Raw genomic sequence first — 23,550 nt, forward strand, 5'->3', positions numbered from 1 at the left:
GGTGTAGACATCAGTACAACAAAATAGTTTGGACTTCATGTCATGTAGGAGACATTAAATAGATCAATGATAACTGCAGATAGTCTTTCTGCTGTTGTGGCAATGAATGGACACTCAACAATTGAAAAGATTCCTTCCATGCCTTAGAAGCGTGACTTGATCAGTACTTATCTACACAGCATGCTGGCATCAAAGATCCTATTTCTCTTATATCATATCCCTAGTCTTCCACACTTTAGGAAACGTAAACATTCATTCTGTTTTTTAACGGGACAATGTTTAACAGTGTAGGCACACTGATTGATGCAGTACACTGTTAAAAATTGTCCCGTTAAAAAACAGTAAAATACTGGCAGCTGCAGTAGCCAGCAATGTACTGTTATTTTACAGTATGTTGCTGTAAAAATACATGGACTACATTGATTTACACAATACTCAAGTGAACTCATTCTGCTCACTGAAAGCAACTGCCTCAAATTGGCCAACTGCTGAATGAGTTTATGAAGTAATGTGCTATATATGCTTAGAAGCATAATCATAATGATAACTTATTTTAGTTAATTAGATAAGTTCGTTTTAATTCTAATGTCTTATTTTTCACAACAGCACACATACATGTAAATCTGGAATCACCAGAGAGATTCTGACTGCATCAGCAACTAAACAGCCGCTTTCTTTAAATAGAGAAACATACAGAATAACATCAGCAGTTCATTGTTCATCTTGAACTTATACACTGGCTCTACTCTCCTCCACAACGGTGACACACAGAAGAAACTAGCTTCAGGTTTTACAGTAAAATACTGTTTTTTCCTTGTTTTAACGGTAATCTACTGGCAGCTGTGGTTGCCAGCAATATACTGTTTTTTTTACAGTCTACTTCCGTAGTTTAAATTAACAGTATATTACTGTTAAAATACATTTTTACACTGTGTTTTTACCTCTCACACCTTTAACACTTTAAACCCCAGAGCATATACTTCAGTTTTAATTGAAGTGTCCACACTACTGAGTGTTTAAGAAACATGTAGCAAAGCTGAAGTAAATTCATTAATTAACTGACTAATTAAATGATAATTGAGGATTAACAATGAATAAATGAAGAAATACTGAAGGGAAAAAACAAGAACAGAACATACAAAACTTTAGTCACAGCTTTATAATGAAATAACCTAAAGAACAACAAATGATTAAATCATTTAAATGATCAGCGGATGATTAAACAACTCTACAAACATCATCACCAGCTACACTTATTACTTAATACATGTATTTTTGTATAACATCTACTAAAGTTCTTCTTGAGAAAAAAAGTGAAAGTTTTACGTCACCATCATGGAGAACAGAGTTTGCTTTAGTTGGGCTCTTAGCCCTGTCATATTTAACATTTATATATCTTGGCTGCTGCAATTGTTAAGAACTTTGTTTAAAAAGCTCCTTTGTTGTGGCAAGTCAGCCAAAAACCTAAATAAGATCTGGTGATGTTCATGTTGCTATTAAATGGCAGAGTCTGTTCTAATTTAGTATAATAAAATTTACTGCTGCTATTCAATGTTAAATCTATTGTTTTACATTATATGTCTATATATGGCAATGATTTCTGGAAGTTTTTAAGAATATCTTGGACAATAACACTGCTCTATGGTGTACATTGCACTCAAAGAGACATCAATAATCAGCATATGAACCTCAATAATGGTGACAACTAACAAAATTAACAGTTTAACTCACAAACAGGCAACTGAAAGTCTAAACATAAACAACAGCAGAATCAAACACAAATAAAGAAAACTGTTAGACCATCATACAACATTTATTTACACCGCAATGCCTGCTGGGATATTTGTACCGTGCCACTCCCAGCATGCATTGCAGCAAGAAACATTTGAATTGTTACCATTGTTGAGATACAAGGTCAGATTCATGAGGTCTGAGTGTGTATTTGTCATAACTGAACTGTTTTTGTATGTTATTTCTTAACTGTTAAGTAATTACAGAGGTATATTTTCTGTTTCCACTTCTCATTAATTAAATTAATACCTGCAATTAAGCATAAAATCTATTGCATGAGGCCCTTCTTCCAGCTTTATACCAAAACATTTATCAGAACTAATTTCAGACAAATAGATTTCTCTATTTATTGACTTCCCTATTTTATTGCTATAATACAAGCACTTTGTTAACTCTTTATTATAGTAATTGGAGAGTCTGATTTAATAAGTTCAAGGGTGAAGAGCCCAACTAAACCAGCCCCATTACGGTGACACAAAAAACACCTTAATTCCTGTTGGATCTCAATGAGAATAGTATGGAAGTCAAATCAGTCAGTAATAAGTGTGTCTGCTGTTGTTTGTGGAGTTGTTTAATGATCCTCTGCTGAGACTGAAGGTGTTTTATTTTATTTGATTTTATTTAATGTTGTAACTCAAGTCACTGTTTGTGTTTCTTGTTTCTTTTCTTCAGTAATTGTAATTATTAACAGCAGGTGTTCATCAGTGTCTGAATTCACTCATTAGTGTTCATTAAAACTGTCTGGTGAACTATATTAGTTAACTAGTGTATGGAATAGTGAACAAGGACACAAAGCGTGATTTCAAACACAGACTTCAAAACATCGAATCTGAACTCTGTTAGCTCACAGTTTTCTGCAGTTGGTTACTTTCTCGAAAACAAAAATATTACCCAGAAAGCACTGTTTTTAACAAAATGTTACTGTTTTAGTGAAAAAACATTATTATACCGTAGAATCTGACCGTTTTTTAACAGCAATTTTTTACAGTGCACAGATTTGAAGATTTTAACAAAAATTTTAGCAAATAGATTAAAAGAAGTGATGCCAAAAATAGTTAAAACAACGGCCTATGCAATAAAAGGAAGAGACATAGCAGACATAACAATGAGCATAAAAGACATCATAGAATATATGAAGGAGAAAAAAGAGGAAGGATATATAATAAGTCTGGATTTTGAAAAAGCTTTTGATAGAGTTGAACACCAGTTTTTATTCAAAGTACTCAAAAAGTTTGGTTTTGGAGAAGTTTTTAGAAAATGGATAAAGATTTTGTATAAGGGTATTTTAACGAAAATTAAATGTAATGGCTTTTTAACAGAATGTTTTAAAATAACAAGATCGATAAGGCAAGGATGTCCTCTGTCAGCACTTTTATATTCACTTGTGGCAGAACCCCTGGGCTTAGCTATCAACGAAGAAGAAAAAATAAAAGGAATTGAGATTGAAGAAAATAAAGTAAATAAAAACATGTTTCAATATGCAGATGACACTACATTAATAGTAAAAGGAAAAGAGAGTGTGAAAGAAGCCATGAAAATAGTACAACAATTTTGTAAAGGATCGGGGAGTAAAGTAAATGAAGACAAAACGGTTTATATGAAGTTTGGAAAGGAAACAGATTTAGCAGAATGCACCAATTTCAAAGAAGTAGAAGAAATCAAGATTTTAGGGGTTTTATTGGGGAAAGATGCCAGAAAAGCGAGAGATAAGATGTGGGAAGGTTTTTTAACAGATATAGAAAGGAGGTTAAATTACTGGAAACTAAGAACACTAACATTAAAAGGAAAAGTTTTGATTTTAAATGTTTTAATGGAGTCTAAATTGTGGCATGTTTTATATGTTTTAGAAATGCCAATGTGGATAGAAAAAAGGTTGAAAAAATGTTTTACTGATTTTTTATGGGGAGGTAAGCCACCAAGGATTGCTTTTAATACAGTTGTAGGGGAAATAGACAAAGGTGGGCTAGGTTTAATAGATGTAGAACAAAGAAAAATAGTTTAAGAGTGAAAAGAATAAAGAAGTATCTAGAAAAAGAAAACAAAGCAGAGTGGACAATGAAATATTTTTTAAACAAATGTGGTAATTTTAACATGGGAGATGGGATTTTACGGATGAAAACAAAAGCTTGGATGACAGAAAACTTACCTGAATTTTATAGAGAAATTTTAAGTGCGTGGGGGAATTTTTTAAAACAAGTGGAATATAGTCCACATGGAAGGGAAAACATTTTAAACCAACCTCTTTTCTTGAACAATAATATTTTAAGTCAAGGGAAGGTTTTATACTATAAGAAATGGATAGAAGTTGGGATTTTAAAAGTGCGGGACATTTTATAAGAATTTAAAGAAGGCTTTTTAACTGAACAATATGTTATAGACACAATGGAGGAGGCGAAAGAGGAATACAACAGAAAGGAAATTGAGAAAAATCTTGACATAATTAAACAGGCGATTCCAAAAGAATGGATAAAAAGCATAGAAAATTTTGAAAAAGAAAAAGAAACAAAAGAAGTGTATGTGAAAACAGGTGAAAAAATATGCAATTTTAATGAATGTACTGTGAAAAATATTTATTGTTTTTTTTAGAGAGAATGTTTTTAAAGAACCAACAGCAAACAAATACTGGATAGAGAAATACAAAAATGTAAAAGCAAATGAAATATGGGGAAACATGAAAGGAAGGTATGTAGAAACAAAAGTCGAATGTCTAGAAGTTTTAATAAGGCACAAAGCAATCTTTTCTGATGTCATTTTAAACAAGATAGGGATGGAACAAAGTGGAATGTGTAAAGTATGTCAAAAAGAAGAAGAGGGTTTTTTACACATGTTTTTATATTGTCAAGAATTGGAAGGTTTTTTAAAAGATTGTAAAGTTTTAATTAAAGGACTACTTGGAGACTGGGATGAAAATGAAACAGAATGGAACAGAGTAGTGATGTTGGGATGGAATAAGAACAATGAAAATAAGAAAATAGTAAACTTATGTATAATGCTGATGAAAAATGCAATGTGGGAAAGGAGAATTGTGGCAAAAAAAGAGAAAATGGTGATGGATGTATGGGGAATTTTTAAGAGGAAAATGGAGAGATATGTGGAAAAACTGTATATATATCATAAAAATGAGAACATTTTGAGTGAGCTGCACAAAATTCTGACGGACAAAGCATGTCAAGTTTTTAAAGAAATGAACTGGAAACTACCACATTTTTAATGTTTTTGAATATGAAATGATCTTTTAATGTCTGTTTTATTATGATTTACTGTAAAAGATTGTAATTGAAATTGATTCAATAAAAAAAAAAAAAAAAAAAAAAAAAAAAAAGAAATGCCCGATCTCATCTGAACTCGGAAGTAAAGCAGGGTCGGGCCTGGTTAGTACTTGGATGGGAGACCGCCTGGGAATACCAGGTGCTGTAAGCTTTTCGAAGTGCTTCATTTGGCAGCTGATTTAAATAGCCAACGCTTGACAGCCTCTTTCGCTCTTTCGCTTACGGCCATACCACCCTGGAAATGCCCGATCTCATCTGAACTCGGAAGTAAAGCAGGGTCGGGCCTGGTTAGTACTTGGATGGGAGACCGCCTGGGAATACCAGGTGCTGTAAGCTTTTCGAAGTGCTTCATTTGGCAGCTGATTTAAATAGCCAACGCTTGACAGCCTCTTTCGCTTACGGCCATACCACCCTGGAAATGCCCGATCTCATCTGAACTCGGAAGTAAAGCAGGGTCGGGCCTGGTTAGTACTTGGATGGGAGACCGCCTGGGAATACCAGGTGCTGTAAGCTTTTCGAAGTGCTTCATTTGGCAGCTGATTTAAATAGCCAACGCTTGACAGCCTCTTTCGCTTACGGCCATACCACCCTGGAAATGCCCGATCTCATCTGAACTCGGAAGTAAAGCAGGGTCGGGCCTGGTTAGTACTTGGATGGGAGACCGCCTGGGAATACCAGGTGCTGTAAGCTTTTCGAAGTGCTTCATTTGGCAGCTGATTTAAATAGCCAACGCTTGACAGCCTCTTTCGCTTACGGCCATACCACCCTGGAAATGCCCGATCTCATCTGAACTCGGAAGTAAAGCAGGGTCGGGCCTGGTTAGTACTTGGATGGGAGACCGCCTGGGAATACCAGGTGCTGTAAGCTTTTCGAAGTGCTTGCTGATAGACTTCCCCGTGTCACAGCTTCGCTGCCATTATTTTTTCTCGCCTTCAAGGGCATTGTTTCTGTCGATGCTGTGTCGATGCCAGCTGAGCTGCGTCCTTCCCTGGTGCTGCGCCTGTTTTAAATAGCTGTCTTAAGCTGTTGGTGTGCTAAAAAAAAAAAAAAAAAAAAAAAAAAAAAAGTCAGTTTCCACCGGGGGTCTCATTATTCACCTTGAAGGGCAGGGATTTTTCTTCCAGCAGTCTGGTGTCAGCGGCTGGCTACCAGGCTGGCCTTGGAGATCAGTCTGCCTTCTTTCACCTGCTTGGTTCTCACCTCGTGCACCACAATGTGCCAGCATATTCTGTAAAAGAGAGCTTAAAATCTGCTGTGTACCAAGCTCGGATTCCCACTGGCTCGTTGAGAAAAAAGAAGTTCTCTAGATCCACTTAGCCTTTCCATATACCCTAGGAACGCCTTGATCAATCCTAAAAACTTTCTATTCAGGGACCATAGAAAGCGTATTGACTCAATGTATCTCAATGTGGTATGGAAACAGCTCAAACCAGGACCGCAAAGCACTTCAAAGAGTTGTGCGATTAGCTGAGCGCATCTCAATGTCTGCTCTCCCCTCCTAGCAGGACATCCATCTCAAACGCTGTAAAAATAGAACTGTTAAAATCTGTAAGGACTTAAATCACCCTGGTAATTACCTATCCACTTTGCTTCCATCTGGTAAGCTTTTCCGTAGCTTGATGGCAAAAACTGAGAGACTTAGGAGGAGCTTCTTTCCCCAGGCCATCAGGCTTCTAAATTCTAACCCGGTGTTATACATCACTTGACTCTACGTATATATCACTGTATTAGTCATATCTATAAGCTACCTCATATTGCTGCTATTCTTATTACTTTGTATAATTTTATCATTATTTTTTGCACATATTTTTCTTATTATTATTTAATTTTTGTTTATCTATACTTGCACTGTCTCTGGAGCGGACATGACCTTCATTCACTGCTGGTCATACTTTATATTATTATTTATGTGACAAATAAAACTCTTGACTTGACTCGATTCTCGTCAGTTTGGATGAGACGTTTTGCAGACGGCCAGTGGACTCACTTTCCAGTTTATAACCCTCAATCTCTTCCAAGAGCAGGTCTGAAGAAATGGGACGAAAGTCAAAAGTCAGCCTTGATGATATACCCCCACCAGCCCAACAGAAAAGTGCCATAACTATACTCAACTCAGGGCGGGAACATGGTCCGGGTAGGAGTACTTTTGTGAGACGTAGGCTTCCAGAGGTCTGGGGGGTGTAGGATCTTTGGCCACCCCTTGCCTGGGGGCCGGGTCGGGGAAGTGGTGCCGGCTGAGCAGGAGACTACCTTCTCCTCCTCTCCCCCCCCCCCACCAGCTTGCTGAGATCTTTGAGCTGGGACTGGATGCACTCTGTAGTAAGCATGCAGCAAGGTTCAGCACACAGACGCTCGGCTTCTGGGCCAACTGGTTCCCAATCATCGTCTTCCGACCACGGTAACCGAGACACCACAGGAACCGCCCATTAATTCGATTGCAACCACGCAACTACTCCTGAGCAACAACTCCTGAGTCACTTTTCGATGCTTTGCTCTTCCCATGGCCTTTTTCCGGCCAGAGGCAGAGAGCTCTGTGTGCTGCTTCAGGTGTCTGTCTAGACGGGCCGGTGTTCTGCAACAGCTGGGCACCCGGCACAGCATCTTACGTGTGTCCTTATTGCCAGCGCTGAGCGAGAGCAAAAGCCTCTTCTCTTCCGAGTTTGTCACCTTGTCAACCGCTAACAGGTGCGACAAGAGCCGGCTGTAGACTGAAGCAGAGCGTACATTCAGCCATGACCATCCAAGATCAATGCTGCAGGGAAAGACTTACACACTGAGGGGAATGGTTTAAAAGGAGGCGGCAGAGGCATCCACTTCCGAGTCATGACGCTGGTGACACTTCTTAAAGGGGAAAACATCCACCCCTGAACCAGGGGTATAAACCGATACCTTCAAGATCCCCTTGGTCCAATGCATGGATAAGCTGTAACTACTTTTGGGGGATTTCCCCATTCCTCTTTCAACGGAACCATGTGTGTCCAAGGAACAACGCACCGTTTGGGCAGCTTTACTGCGCCAGCCGTCGGAGCTTTTACACAGCCTTTTTCTTTCTCTTTCCCACAAAGGGATGGTATGAGCCCCATCGAACACGCACTATTTTGGCAGCTTTACTGTGCCAGCCATGGGAGCTTTTGCACAGCTTTTTTTCCTTCTCTTTTCCACAAAGGGATGGTATGAGCCCTATCGAACACGCACCGTTTTGGGCAGCTTTACTGCACCAGCCGCTGAAGCTTGAGCACTGCTTTTCCTTTTTCAAAGGGTTTAGTAGAACCCCACCAAACACACACACCTTTTTGGGCAGCTTTACTGCGCCAGCCATGGGAGCTTTTGCACGGCTTTTCCCTTTTTCAAAAAGAATCGTAGAACCTGATCGAACATGCACTTTTTCAGGACATTTAGTGGGCGTCATTGTGCCCACCAGTCATTAGACCAGCCATCTTCCAACTGGACCATGATAGCTCGCTAGAAAGACCAACAATCCCACAAACTGGCCTAGTCGTTCCAGACGCTTGCTAGAAAGACCCACCACCCTGCAAACTCACTGAACTAGCTCTCACTTGACCAAAGCTTGCCCGGGGACCCACACCCTTCCCAGGGAGCCAGGGTCCACGTTAGGGGGGCTGGAACCACTGAGCTCAATATCCCACAAATCACACCCCTTCTGCCTAGGGACCCACACCCTTTCTGGGGCCATCGCCAGCCCCACAGGGTTCTCGTGATTGACACCTGTTCTCCAGCAGTGCCCAAGCACCCCACTTTTAAGCCCGGGAATATGGACTTAGAGAAAAAGCATGTGCTAGTTGTTCTGTTGGTGACCCACCTGGCTCTGGGGCACCACCCTCTCCACCACCTTAATATACTGTGGTTCAGACAGCAGGGGTGCACCAGCCTTTCCAAGTTCCACTACCTATGGCAGTGCTCAAATTTTGAGGTGGCTGGGGTGCACCAATGACGCGTAGTTCTAGCAACAGAGGATATAGGAGTTCTGTGTTAACCTTGCTCGGTTGGCAGGGTTCGAACGTGTTTGCTGGGGCAGCTAGTCTACGTACAGACCCCTTGGTTCTTTCCCAACCATGCCGGGATGCACGACCAAATGCTCGCCAGAAACGGATGCAACTGCTCGGGCAGATGGCTTGGCCATAGACCCCTGCTTCTTTCCCATTGAGCCAGGATGCGCAACCAAAGGCTCGCGGGAAACAGATGCACCTGCTTGGGCAGATCAGCCTGGCCTTAGAGCCCCTGCTTTTTTCCCAATCGTGCCAAGAGGTGCGGCCGAAGGCTCACGGGAAATGGACACACCTGTTCAGGCAGACCAGCCTGGCCTTAGAACCCCCTGGTTTGTTTAACCGCTGTAGTGGCAATTTCCTTTAAGGAGGCGCTCTCGGTGGTCAAGAAACAAAGTCTTACCCGGGATGTCTTTTCAAAGCTTTTATTCTTTGCAAAGAAGGTCACAGTCATACAGCAACAACAGTTTCTGCAGAGTGAGACAATGAAGCAAAGTGTGCTCATCCTTTTATCTGGGTTGTGCTGCTTACGAGGTCAACTCCAGTTCAACCCAAACCACACATACCACGACAGGTGTGAAAACCATCCTGCTGCTTCCCTGTCATATATCACACAGCCCATGCCCCTTACCCCTAACAAATGTTCATCGTAAAACCTCAATAGGAGATAAGGACCAGGTGGTCACATACGGGAATGTAAGGCTGTATAAACAAAAGTACACTGTGAACACAAGTGACTTTTCACACATCTAAAGATGAGGAGTAAGCAAGTTTTCAATACACGTTCATTTAAAAATGAATTTCCATTACAATTCCTCTCTTTTTATCATTCATTGATAACTCACTATTAAATTCATTTTTCAATTGAATACAAAATCATACTGATTACAAAAATCATTTAACAGGTTTCTGCACACATCAAAAACACTAGAGATGTTTAAACACTTCTTCTTAATAGTTTCCCCATTAAGATTTATCTTTCAAAACATCCCTCTTCCCTGGGAGCCGGGCTAAACGAATAATCACTGTTATTGCGCTCCCGATCGAAATCGGACCCTCAGTCACCCCTCAGAGGTTCAAATCCCAGAAATTGCCTGTTATTTTCACATTATTGATTTGTTCACACGACAAAATTCTAGAAACATTTCTTCAATCAGTTAAAAATTACTAACACTCTACAGCAATTCATCAATAACACTCATGAACATAGGAACACATTGTTGTTTCTATACTCTTAAACATATATCACATTTACACCCTTCTCTCGATTTTCATGTAAATGATCACTCTTTTGAGATTTGTTACAGAACATATATAAGCAAGCAGATAGTTATCTTAAATTTCAAAAAATCTGGTTCATTAATATTTTTCCAATTAAGTAACAGCCGTCACCTAAAATTTTGTTCTCAGTTGTTTACAGTTTTTCCTTATCCATTTCTATGTAGCTGCTGCTATCATCAAAGTCATAATCAAAATCTTCACCCATGTCAATATTCATACCCTCTTCATTCACGGCCACTCTTATCATCTGATGGGATGTTTTAGTTGTAATCAGTCTGCCCACTGACCATAATACAAATCTGAATATACATGGAAGACAACATAATATCACTACACCCACTCCCAATACAGGTAACACCACAGTAAAGGCCCAGTAGATCCAGTTTCCCCACTTAAATGACAGCCAATCTAGCTATGGGCTGCTAACTTTCTTAGGTTCTTTTACGGTCATTCTCATGTGGGTCACACTGTCAGTAATGTTTTGCTGTAATCAGGTTAATTAAGGTGACACTAGCTGCAATGCCAGTGTTGTTCTCCTCAGACCACACATTCCTTGCACACGGAATGGATGGCAGCTAATCTTTTCTTTCATCTTCAGATCTTTAATGCGATGGTCAAGCACAGCTTATTCACCTCTCTTTTTGGTCGCTTTATCCTCCGTCTGCGTGCTGCTTGGTGTTGTATTCAGAAGTTACTGATTCACACACGCCTCTTGGGTTGGTGTTGTTTCTCCCCAGCTGTGACCTTGCTTCCCTCAGATAACAGCCTGCTGTTTTCCTTCAGATGGTTTCAGAGCCCCTCTTTCTCTCCTACTCCCACGTGGAATCCTCCTCAGGAGATGGAATTTTCCTGCAGTGCCCATCATGCACCCACGTGGCCCGCTCTGCGACCTTCACCGCCGTCTCCGTGGTCAGTAGCACTTGAAATGAACCCAGCCAGCGCTTTGCTCTCCAGCTCTTTCTCCTCAGGTCCCTGATCACCACAGACTGTGCAGTGGTCTCTCAGCAGCCTTCCCCTGTGCGGCCTTTACCTGCACACAAACATTGGACAACACATGAGACATATCTTACAGTAATTCAACATGTCATTCTCACACACATCTGTTGAGGGCAGCTGCTGTTTTCCCCCATTCACACCTACACGCGGTGGTTTACCAAAGAGAATTTCAAACGGGCTCAAATTCATTTTTGATCTTTTTCTCATTCTCATGTACTTCAGGACAATGGGTAAAGCTTGAACCCATGTAAGCCCTGTGTCTTCACAGCATTTTGCCAATTTGTTCTTCAGTGTACCATTTTCTCTTTCAACAGCGCCTCCTGAAGCTGGATGGTAACTGCAATGTGTTCTCAAATCAATTTCCAAATATTGGCCCACTTGTTTGATTGCTTCATTAACAAAATGAGTACCATTATCTGAACTTATTTTTCGTGGTATTCCTCATCTCGGCACAATTTCAGTCAGTAACGCTTTTGCTACCGCAGCCGAATCTTGTTTTGAGGTTGGAAAAACTTCAACCCATTTTGACCACATGTCAACCATCACCAAGCAGTACCGTTTCCCATTACATGGGGACAATTCAATGAAATCCATCATCAAGTATTCAAATGGCCCTGTTGGAGGTGGATGAGATGATTGTGGGACTTTTATTGCTCTGGCCACATTATGTGTGTTGCAAATTACACATCGTCTACAGAAATTGTCCGCAAATGTAGTGAACCCCTTTGTGAACCACAGTTCATTCATTTGCGCAACCATTGCTGTTTTTGACGCATGATCTTTACCGTGAAGTAATTTTGCATAATGTTGGAAAAAATGTTTTGGTAAACACGCCTTGCCCTCAGCACACATCCACACATTATCTTTCATCACACAGCCAGACTGTCTCCATTTGTTTTTCTCCAGCCCCGTCGCGAAGGTCTGCATATCCTGCAAAGAAGAACACACGTCATTGTTATCACCAACAGATAGAAAAGAACATTCGGAGTAATCCTTGTCTCGGGATGCTGCGACTTTTGCTGCTCCATCTGCTCTGGAGTTACCTGCAGAAACAGAATCTTTGTTGTTAGTGTGCGCTGCGCATTTACAAATGGCCAGTTTGTCAGGTAGTAAAATCGCATCCAGCAGCGCTGCCACTAAAGGAGCATTGAGTATTGGTCGACCATCAGACTTTAGAAATTTTCTGTGTTTCCACAGAGCCCCAAAATCATGAGCTACCCCAAATGCATATCTTGAGTCAGTGTAAATTGTAGCCTCTTTTTTTGCCATTAATTTACATGCCTCTGTCAACGCCACGAGCTCTGCTGCCTGTGCAGAATAGTGCCCTGGCAATTTCCCAGAGGTCACCACATCAAATTCAGTTGTTACAGCGTAACCAACTTTATTCTGGCCTGTTTGTGGATCTTTAAACGCTGAACCATCCACAAAGAGGACATTGTTACAATTTTCAAGTGGTTCGTCAGAAAGGTCAGGTCGTGGTGTACACACCTGTTCAAGTGCTGTTAAACAACAATGATGCTCTTCCCCATCTTCCTCAGTAGGAAGAAGAGTAGCCCCATTCAAACCAGTACATCGTTTAACAGTCACATTTGGCATATCTAACAAGATAGTGTGATATCTCAGCCAGCGGGCTGTTGACAGATGCGATGTTTTTTGTTCTTGGAGAATCATGGACACAGAATGTGGCACCATCAGTATCAATTCAGAATACCCAACAAAATCTCTTGAAGCCATCACAGCTTTTTCTGCAGCCGCCACTGCTCTTAACCAACGTGGCAGGCCTGCTGCTACGGGGTCAAGTTTGCTCAAAAAATAGGCCACAGGTCGTAGTCTACCTCCATGATCCTGTAGGAGTAATGACGTCATGAACCCAACCTCTTTCATCTACCATCTGAACAAATGGTTTTGTTGGTACAGGCAAACCCAATGCAGGGGCCTCAGCCATTTGTAACTTCATGTTTACAAATGCCTGCTGTGCCTCTGTTGTCCACTCTAGTTTGTCAGTGGATTTCATCCCCTTCCCTAATGTTAGGGCTCTCAGGGGTTGTTCCAAAATTGCATAATTTGGAATAAATGTGCGACAATATGAACACATACCCAAAAAAGACAACATTTGTTTTTTCGTTAGAGGTTTTGGTACATTTTTTATACCACTCACCCTTTTTTCAGACAGAGATTTGCTGTGTGGTGTAATGACGTGCCCCAAAAATGTTACCTTTTGTTTAACAAACTGCAATTTTGTCAAACTGACTTTGTGGCCCTCCTTAGCCAGGTGTTTAAGGAGAGTCACAGTGTCTTTCACACACGTCTCTTCATTCTCAGCACATATCAACAGGTCATCAACATATTGTAACAAAGCAGTTCCAGCTGTCAGGGTCAAAGGTTCCAAACTTCTTAACAACGCTTCATTGTATAAAGTTAGAGATGCTGTAAAACCCTGACACAGACGTGTAAAAGTGTAGCCTTTACCATTAAAATTGAATGCAAACCAAAACTGGCTGTCTTTGTCCACTGGCACACTGAAAAATGCATTTGCCAAATCAACCACTGAATAAAATTGTGATTTTTCAGGAATTTGTAACAAAATTGTGTACAGATTTGGAACTAATGGAGCCCTTTGTTTGACAGGTGCATTTACTGCTTGCAAATCTTGTACAAAACGCCATTCTGTAGGCATCCCATTATCCCTTATCTTTTTTTACAGGAAAAATAGGGGTGCGAACCTCAGAATTGTTGCATGGTACAATAACACCCTGTTCCAGTAAAGCCTCAAATACTAGGGTAATGCTTTCAATGGCTTCCCTTTTCAAAGGATATTGTTGTTGGCAGGGTCTGTAATCAGATTTTGCAGTCATTGTAACTGGCTCACAACCTTTAATCAAACCAACATCATATTTGCTTTTAGCCCACAGTTTGCTTGGTATTTCTGCTAAAGCTGGGTGTGTGTCTGCAGCATTAAAGTCAACCATGCAAGAATTCTTCACGCACACTTTGTCAATAGCAGTCACAGTTCTTGAAACAGCTGTTTCAGTTTTACTGTCCACCCGAAATACTCTCGAGCTCTCGGTCCATTCTAACCCTTTCTCTCTACTCTCAGATAGGCCTAAATCAGCCCAAGACTGATGTTTACCCTTGCAAACTGATATGTGAGGCACAGCCTGTGCTAACATGAGATAGAATGAAAGCTGCTTTTCTGACAGAGACACTGAAACTGCACACAGACTATCCTTTTAGTACATTTTCTCTAAAATCAACGTTTCATTCACATTTGTCTCAAACCAAGCTTTCTCAAATTCCTCATCTGTAAATTACGACATGTGACGTGCAATGCAGTTCACCAAGAGACATATCCATGTCAAAAGGTTTTACTCAATCTTTAGCCAATTTGCAGATTACATCAGCCCATTGATTGTTTTCAATGAGTCTGTGATTCAACCAGCAAACAACAAAATTCCTCCTTTTTTTTTCCACTCTCACACCTGAGAAGTCTGCTGTTAGAACTAAGTTTAATTTACACAAAATATCCCCTCCAATGAGTGGTATCAGACATTTTGGCAAACAAACAAATGCGTGGTTGAAAATTTTACCCCCCTCTGTCTCACAGGTCAGCGGAGCTGTAAATCGCTCGATCACTGTATGACCAGATGCAGACAGAGACTCGTGAAATTTGTTTTTCAAAGGTATTTCACACTGCAGGTCACATGGTCGTATGCAAGATCTGCTAGCTCCACTATCAGCTAGAAACTCAACCAATGTATTCTCAATCATCAGAGAGTATTTTGGCATATTAAAAATGCTTCATTAAAAAAAACATTGCCATTTCATTAGAAAAATGATCAACATTACTGTGATCAAAATTACAGTGGGAAATGCAAGCTTTTTCTTCATTGCAGAGAGCCAAAAGTATGTCAGTGTATGTGAGTATGTGTGTATAAAAATGTGTCTGCATTTAAACTTGTTAGTAAAATATGTTCACTTCCCTTTACTGTAGCTGTTGGCTGCTTGCCCAGACCCTCTCCGTTCTGCTCTTCCCTCTCCGCACATCAGCTCAGTTGTTGGTTCGCGCCTTTCGGATCAATCCTTGACCAAAAGTCCATCTCGGTGGCAAGCGCAGACATTTAGTACAGTTTCTCGTCATGTACACCACAGGCTCTGCAGATTTCATCGCCATCCGTCACATTCCAGTTTCTCCGTCTTCTGGTATCTTTCTCACCCTTGACACCTTTGTTGCCTTTGAATTTGCGATATCTTTGGTTGTCAGGTCTTGGTTGGATCTTTGGTTGGCCACTTGTATCAGAGCCATGCACAGCTCCCTTTCCGCTTTCTTCTTGTCTTGCTCTTGCTTCACTGTCAGCTTGTCTTCAGCATGTTGAGCACACAGCAGAATGTCCGTTAAATGTCCATTTCTCCAGTTCAAACAGATGTCCTCCACTTGCTTGAGGTGGGAATTTTGTTGGTGCGGTCGGAGGTCTTCTGGGATAGTAGCAGTTGAGGTCTGGGTCAGTTCTCAGGGCTCGCAGCTCAGCCACGGGATAGTGATGGTACGGCGGTACATGTATGGAAACAGATGTATAGAAAAGATTAGTAATGCTAATTAATCTTTCATTCACACTTTCACATTTTTCACTTGCTTTTTCCTTCACTTTATCTCCTTCATTCTTTTCCCTACATGCCACTTCTTCATTCTCTTCCCTACATGCCAGCTGCCTCTGCAGCATTTTCCTCTTTGCCTCTTATCTGCCTTTTTGAGCCAACAATCAAGTGTCCACACGACACACACACATGCCTTTCACAAAAACAACCTGCTTTTCCTTCTGCCTTCTCAATCAACTCTTTCATTTTGTTTAACCTAGTAACACTCAACATTCCCTTTCCCTCAGAAACTTGTGATACTTTATTAGTTTTCCTATATCTTGCATGCTTTTTAAAAAAAAAAATTTTCCATATAATTTTTTTCTATATTTCAAAACACCGGTTTATCATATTTTCTCACTTTACTTTGGGACTTCCCCATGCTGGCAATGATCTATCCCCTGGACTTTGTCGGTACCTATTAATCTGTTGGACGTCTCCAACAGATGTCGATTTTTCACCTAAAATCGAAAAGTTAAGCTATGCAGCTCTAATTTTGTGGCCCCCAATTTCAACCCCCTTTTAGAAGTAAATCGCTTGGCCCCTGATTTCAACCTCCTTCTGGAAGTAAATCGCACAGCCCCCTGATTTCAACCCCCTCCCGGGAGTAAATCGCAGTTAGCTAGCCAAACATATTAGAAAGGTCTTGATCTTAGTCAGGCGCCAGATCTCACTTGTGTAAGGTCTTGATCTCAGCTAAACGCCAGATCTCACTTGTAAAAAAGGTCTCGATCCCCACCTGATGTCAGATCTCACTTGTATTAATCACGTCGCTATCCCACAAAGACAGACCCGCCAGCATGGTGATGACCCAAATTGCAGTAAAAACCCTTTTAAATTGCCTAATCAAATGCCCAAAACTTGTTAGATTTCTTTTTTAACAATAAACAAAGAATTTGTTTCTTACCAGAGAGTTCAGATGCCACTGAGTTCTTTTTCCCAGATGTCAGTGGGGTTCTTCTCCGAGCCCGGCGGTCGGCCCCTCAACCAAGCGGGGCAGGGCTGTGACACGAAGTCCCAGGATGATCAGTCACCGTCCGCAGGGTCCGGAAAAGTTCCTCCAAGACATCCCACTATTCTGACACCAAATTGTAGTGGCAATTTTCTTTAAGGAGGCGCTCTCGGTGGTCAAGAAACAAAGTCTTACCCGGGATGTCTTTTCAAAGCTTTTATTCTTTGCAAAGAAGGTCACAGTCATACAGCAACAACAGTTTCTGCAGAGTGAGACAATGAAGCAAAGTGTGCTCATCCTTTTATCTGGGTTGTGCTGCTTACGAGGTCAACTCCAGTTCAACCCAAACCACACATACCACGACAGGTGTGAAAACCATCCTGCTGCTTCCCTGTCATATATCACACAGCCCATGCCCCTTACCCCTAACAAATGTTCATCTTAAAGCCTAATTGGAAAGATAAGGACCAGGTGGTCACATACGGGAATGTAAGGCTGTATAAACAAAAGTACACTGTGAACACAAGTGACTTTTCACACATCTAAAGATGAGGAGTAAGCAAGTTTTCCCTACACATGTTCATCTAAAACTGAATTTCCATTACAGCCGTAACACCCATTGTCGCTATCGTTAGCTTAAAATATTTCCGGCATCAACAGCAGTAGGCGTCGCGGTCATTTCCTTGCGCAGGCTTAACCCAAGTGCAATTCGGATTCCTTGGCCACAGCGACACTTTCCCATTTTAGCCGACAAACTGGGCTAGTGACTATCTTGTTCTGTACGTCACCTCAAGTAACCATATGACGGGTGCGCACGCTTTCACGCTTTCTGTTATGACGTGGAGTGTGAGGTGCACTCAACGTTACGCTGCATAAATTTTTAATTAGCCTACATTAGTAACAGTTCATTTTGTTACGGTATGAACTTAATCCTAGGAAAGGCAAAAATAAATGAAAAAAATTAAGACCTTTTTAATAAAATTCAAGCCTTTATTTACAAAATTCAAGGCTATTAAGGCCTTCATTTGAGATTATGAAATTTAAGAGTTTTTCAATGCTTTTAAGACCCCACGGGTACTCTGGACATGGACCTTCAGCATGCAGTGGGACGGTTTGCTGCTAAGTGTGACATGGCAGGGAAAGAAACAGCACCTCTAAGTCAGAAACCATAATGCTTGACTGAAAAACAGTGGCCACCTCCAGTTTGGTGGAGAGTCCTTACCCCAAATGGAGTTTAAGTATCTGCATTTTTTTGCCATGAGGAATGGAATATGAGATTAAAAGATGGATCAGTGCAGCGGCAGCAGTAATGCAGTTGATGTAATTGTCTGTTGTGGTGAAGGAGCTGAGACGAAAGGTAATCTAAGTACTTACTCACACCTATGGTCATAACTGAAAGGACAAGATCTCGGATACACCCGGACACATTTTACAAAGTGTTATGACCCGCTTGTTTGAGTCGCAGCATAAAAGAGAGATGAGCCAACAAAATAGCCTGAATGCAAATGATTTATTATAAAATGTAACTCATAGAACAATCAATCAATGCAACCAACAAATGTCTAGGGATACTAATGAAGATAAAGAACTTAGGATATAATCACAACAACATTTTAACTACATGATATAAGTAATGCAAAACAAAACCATAATGTGAAAGAGTCAATGAGATGGCAGGTCTTGACATGAGGACTCCTGAGTAGCCACAGGTCCTGAGGTAGCTAGCACAACTGCTTTTATATAGCCATTGATGAGTAATGCAGGCATCCAATCACGATTTACCAAATACTCCAATCTGGATTTCTCATTCAGGGAGTCAGACAGAGAACATCATCCAAAACAACACTAGCTACATGAATACACTGGAGAGTGGAGTAGACGAGATTTCAAGCTACAGAGGTGCTGTTTGCCAGATGTTTATGAAACTGTTCTTCTCTCAGCCGCCATCAATGTGTTTACATAAATGCAAGAAGCGCGGCACATTTACAATTACAATCCCCATCTACTGCAGTGTAGGAGTGTTGGAAAACCTATTATACTGTATTATACTGTTATTTATAGCCTATTCAAACATTATTCAGACATGAAACATCCTGTGCACATGAGAAAATATTTTAATGCATTCAGGTCATGTGTGCAACTTTTTGTCCATGTGTTTCTTAAGCTGCGCCGAATGAGCGAAACTCTGTAGACACTGATCAGATCTGTACGGTTTCTCTCCAGTGTGAATCCTCTTTTGTGTTTTAAGATGCATTAACTGATTAAACCTCGTCACAGTTTGAACACTTGTACGGTCTCTCCAGTGTGAATCGTCTGGTGCAGTTTTTGGAGCTGTAATAAAAGTCTTCTCACACTCAAAGCACAAATACTCTTTCACACCAGTGTGGATCTTCATGTGTTCATTAAGGTTTGGTGATTGGTTAAAACTCTTCCCACACTGAGTAGATGTGAATGGTTTCCCTCCAGTGTGGGTCTTCATGTGTTTAATAAAGGTCTGAGGAGCTGCTGAAACTCATCCCACATCGAAGCTGCGGTCACACTAGAATTTGAGCATGCAAAATTCTGTTGTACAGCGCTGTGAAAAGGAGCCGGATTAAACAAGATGATCAGACATTTAAAAAGCGAGCGATTGGTCTATATTTTACTAACTGTCCAGAGTAGGGCTGTAACGATACACGATATAAAATCGAAATCGCGACACTCAGATCTACGATCCTGTGTCGCGGTGTGATAAGGGAGAATCGCGACACACCCCGTGATACCTTTCCAATAACGTCACGCGTGCCTGCAAAAGTTAAGCTAATTAACACTTTTTTTCGTTCGACATTACAAGCACTGCTCCGTTTAAGCCCTCGCAATATTTAGCCGGGAGAGCTCGCACGGAGCTCTTAGTAAGGGACCGTCTGAATGTGTCAGGAATATCAAAAACAAAACCAACTTAACCCCGCTTGACAACCGACAACGCCAGAAACATTGCCAATGCTGTCAAAGCGGCCAGATTTTCAGCGCATATACGATGATTTGCTCACACTGTTAATGTGGCTGCGTAGAGAGGGATGGGCGTTCACCAAATGTCAGGTAACAGCGCAAACTTTTCTGTATCCGTGCTGTGCGATTTCTGTTTGAACCTTTGAGAGTGCTGACTGACAGGTGCGCGATGTGTGAGGTCAGAAAACACGACGAAGCTTTCAGTTAAGATGAACACAGTTTCTATAGTTATACTTTATTTAGAGATAAAGGTATATGACTCTGCATATAATCACTTCACAATCTTGCTGGAGTTTATAGTCGTTTCGATTTACTTCAGGACGCATTAACGCCGCTCTGAAGGTCTAATCGCTGTTTTAAGTTATCCAGAGCTGTATGAATGTACAAATCTTGAATATCACAATAGTATTAAATATTACTATTGTAACAACACAGACAGCAACACTTTTGCACAATCGATACCCAGCTGATTCAGTCGTTTCATAAGAGGACCGCGCCTCTTCTTTTTTCCTTGTCAACATAAAGGCAGTGAGGTGCGCCTCGTTTTAGACCCCTTGTTTAACTGCAAGGCATACTTATTTTGCGGGACCATAACGTGTAACCCGTGCCTACATACACATTTGCCAAAGAAGCAAAATGGAAGAAGAATATTGCTGTTTGATACAGACCTGTTGATGCTTAACCAGCGCTTATGTTGACCTGGATATGCGTAATAAACGCAACAAATAGGCTTTACTTTTTATTTTACAGCTTATAAAGCATGTACGCAGATTAATGCAATATCATATTTAAACAACAAAACTGTTTACAAAAAGTCTACATATGCGCGCATTGTTGCTGTCTTTTCATCACGCAGCGCGCGCACTTGAACCGCGAGGGAGAGAGAGGAAAGCATAGGCTATATCAGGACATAATCTTTAAAATAATGATTTCTATTAAAATGTAAAAGGTTTTGTGATTATAATAATAACAGCGGAGCTTTAAATAAATGCATATTTTCCGTAAAGCGGGCAATTTGAGGAAGTCTGCGATTTTTCTTTGACGGAAGAAAAAAACATATGATTGGGAAAAAAAGCCTATGCCGGTTATTAAAAAGAATCAGTCAGTATTGTCGTTTTGTAATATAAATTAATTATTTAAGTGAAAATAATTTAGGGCAGTCCTATTTATTTTATTTAGATTATTCTGCTCTTCTGTGCTAAACACTGCAGGTGCGTGGAAATGCTCTGTTGTTCTGTTCCGCTATTAATATTCTAACATATAAAAATAAATCAGTATTTTAAAATGCAATATTTAATGTGTCAGACAAAAAATAGACACGTCAATTTGTTTAATATAAAATTAACAGTAATCTGACCAGTTAACCGGTAATAACCGATTAATGTTGTCGGTTAGCAAAATTAACAAAATGAGCATCCCTAGTAGCTATTTAATTTACTTTTTCTATGTAAGAGAACTTGATTGAAAAAGAATTGTCAACATGCTTGAACCATCTACACAATGGAGTTTAGTTCTGTTTGGTTTTTCAACAGTATTTTGTTACAAAGAAAACAGAAGTGATATAGCTTTGGGTATTTATTTATTTTATATATGGCTATTTATATTGTTAATAATTTGCATAGTTAATATTGTTCTTTGTTGTTTAGTTTATAAAGATTTTTCAAATGTTATTTAATAAAAAATAGTTTTAAAAATCTTTTTTTGCCCACCCCACACGAAAAAAAAAAAAAAAATCGTGATACGAACCGAATCGTGGGTCAAAAATCGTGATACGAACCGAATCGTGGGTTTGGTGTATCGTTACAGCCCTAGTCCAGAGAGGTCATGTTTTGATCTTCGATAGGTCTCACACAGTCAAGTTATGCAATTTTGCAGGTCAGAATTCACCAAGCTTGAACTCTGCAAGGCAATGAACTGCGAAACTTGAGGCACGAACTTGCATTTCCGGTCTGACGCATTCACGTGCGTCTGAATGGAAGTCTATGGCGAGAAAAGTCCAGTGTGACCACAGGATCCTCATGTGTCGACTAAGGGAGAATGAGCTGTAAAAACGCTTCCTACACTGAGTGCATTTGAATGGTTTTCTTCATGTGTTGATTAAGGTGTGATGAGCGGGTAAAACTCTTCCCACACCGAGTGCATGTGAAAGGTCTATCTTCAGTGTGGATCCTCATGTGGTAATTAAGGGATGTTGATAGGCTGAAACTCTTCCCACACTGAGTGCATGTGAATGGTTTCTCTCCAGTGTGGATCCTCATGTGTTGATTAAGGTGTGATGATTGGATGAAACTTCTGCCACACTGACTGCATGTGAATGGTTTCTCTCCAGTGTGTATCCTCATGTGTAGATTAAGGTATGATGACCGGATAAAACTCTTCCCACACTGAGTGCATGTGAATGGTCTCTCTTCAGTGTGGATCTTCATGTGGTAATTAAGGGATGTTGATAGGCTGAAACTCTTCCCACACTGAGTGCATGTGAATGGTTTCTCTCCAGTGTGGATCCTCATGTGTTGATTAAGGAAGAATGAGCGGTAAAAACTCTTCCCACACTGAGTGCATGTGAATGGTTTCTCTCCAGTGTGGATCCTCACGTGTTGATTAAGAGATGATGATTGGCTGAAACTCTTCCCACACTGAGTGCAAGTAAATGGTTTCTCTCCAGTGTGGATCATCATGTGTTGATTAAGGTGTGATGAGCAGGTAAAACTCTTCCCACACTGAGTGCATGCAAATGGTTTCTCTCCAGTGTGGATCCTCATGTGTCGATTAAGGTGAGATGAGCAGTAAAAACTCTTCCTACACTGAGTGCATGTGAATGGTTTCTCTCCAGTGTGGATCATCATGTGTTGATTAAGGTGTGATGAGCAGTTAAAACTCTTCCCACACTGAGTGCATGCAAATGGTTTCTCTCCAGTGTGGATCCTCATGTGTCGATTAAGGTGAGATGAGCAGTCAAAACTCTTCCCACACTGAGTGCATGTGAATGGTTTCTCTCCAGTGTGGATCATCATGTGAATCTTAAGTTTGCTTTTGTTTGCCAAAGTCTTTCCACACTGAGTACAGGTGAAACGATTCTTGTTTCTCCTTTTCAAAAAAATATTTTTTTCCTCAGTTTTGACATGATGTTTCTCCTCTTTACTCCCCTCATTCTCTTCAATGCAGTCTGAAAGAAATAAATAAAACATTAGTTTTTTATTAAGTCTTAAAAACTCTCATCAAAAGCTGAAAAGTGAAAAGACATCACACACCTTTTCACGTACGTTTTTACAGATGTCCACATTGCAGGGCAGAAAGCAATGAGATGTATTCTTTGGCAAGTTTTGTAAATACCCAAGTGTCCACTTAATGGATGTGTGTGGTAGTGTTGGAGGAGATTTGGGATAAGGGTGGCATGTATATATATATATATATATATATATATATATATATATATATATATATATATATATATATATTCTGTAGTGTTTGAGTTTATCTTTCAACAGGAAACAATGATATAACTTGTCATAAAATAACCCAAACTGCTCATGCATAGTAGAATCTTTATCTACTAGGTTCTGCAATATCTTGATTATATCTGGTTCTTTGTGTTGCTCTTCCCAGATTTCTGCAATGGTGATGGGAAATACTAGTT

General features: G+C 40.4%; 3 protein-coding genes and 4 non-coding genes across 9 annotated transcripts in view; 5 read left to right on the forward strand and 2 right to left on the reverse strand.

Moving 5' to 3' along the window:
• LOC108183924 (uncharacterized) overlaps window positions 1–23,550 on the reverse strand; it is a 667,181-nt gene that overhangs the window by 445,163 nt on the left and 198,468 nt on the right. The window lies entirely within an intron of this gene.
• The window catches only part of LOC110439424 (uncharacterized), a 326,082-nt gene that overhangs the window by 255,149 nt on the left and 47,383 nt on the right, over window positions 1–23,550 (forward strand). The gene's annotated exons all lie outside the window — the stretch shown is intronic.
• Window positions 1–23,550, reverse strand: part of LOC110439432 (uncharacterized) — a 215,198-nt gene that overhangs the window by 177,806 nt on the left and 13,842 nt on the right. For 2 of the 3 annotated variants that reach the window (XM_068219848.2, XM_073947704.1), the window contains exon 3: window positions 18,420–23,079. The exons of the other annotated variant lie outside the window; for it this stretch is intronic. In XM_068219848.2, the coding sequence (XP_068075949.1) occupies window positions 21,971–23,079 (1,109 nt within the window). In that variant the 3' untranslated portion in view covers window positions 18,420–21,970. Of the gene's footprint in view, window positions 1–18,419; window positions 23,080–23,550 lie in introns of those variants that run through there. 3 annotated transcript variants of the gene reach the window in all.
• Window positions 5,278–5,396, forward strand: LOC137494197 (5S ribosomal RNA). Its single transcript, XR_011014156.1, has one exon. It is a non-coding gene; the product is annotated as a 5S ribosomal RNA (ribosomal RNA).
• LOC137494186 (5S ribosomal RNA) lies at window positions 5,455–5,573 on the forward strand. Its single transcript, XR_011014145.1, has one exon. It is a non-coding gene; the product is annotated as a 5S ribosomal RNA (ribosomal RNA).
• Window positions 5,632–5,750, forward strand: LOC137494175 (5S ribosomal RNA). Its single transcript, XR_011014134.1, has one exon. It is a non-coding gene; the product is annotated as a 5S ribosomal RNA (ribosomal RNA).
• On the forward strand, window positions 5,809–5,927 carry LOC137494091 (5S ribosomal RNA). Its single transcript, XR_011014066.1, has one exon. It is a non-coding gene; the product is annotated as a 5S ribosomal RNA (ribosomal RNA).

The sequence above is a fragment of the Danio rerio genome, chromosome 4 (genome assembly GCF_049306965.1).
Source record: "Danio rerio strain Tuebingen ecotype United States chromosome 4, GRCz12tu, whole genome shotgun sequence".
NCBI classification, from domain to species: domain Eukaryota; kingdom Metazoa; phylum Chordata; class Actinopteri; order Cypriniformes; family Danionidae; genus Danio; species Danio rerio.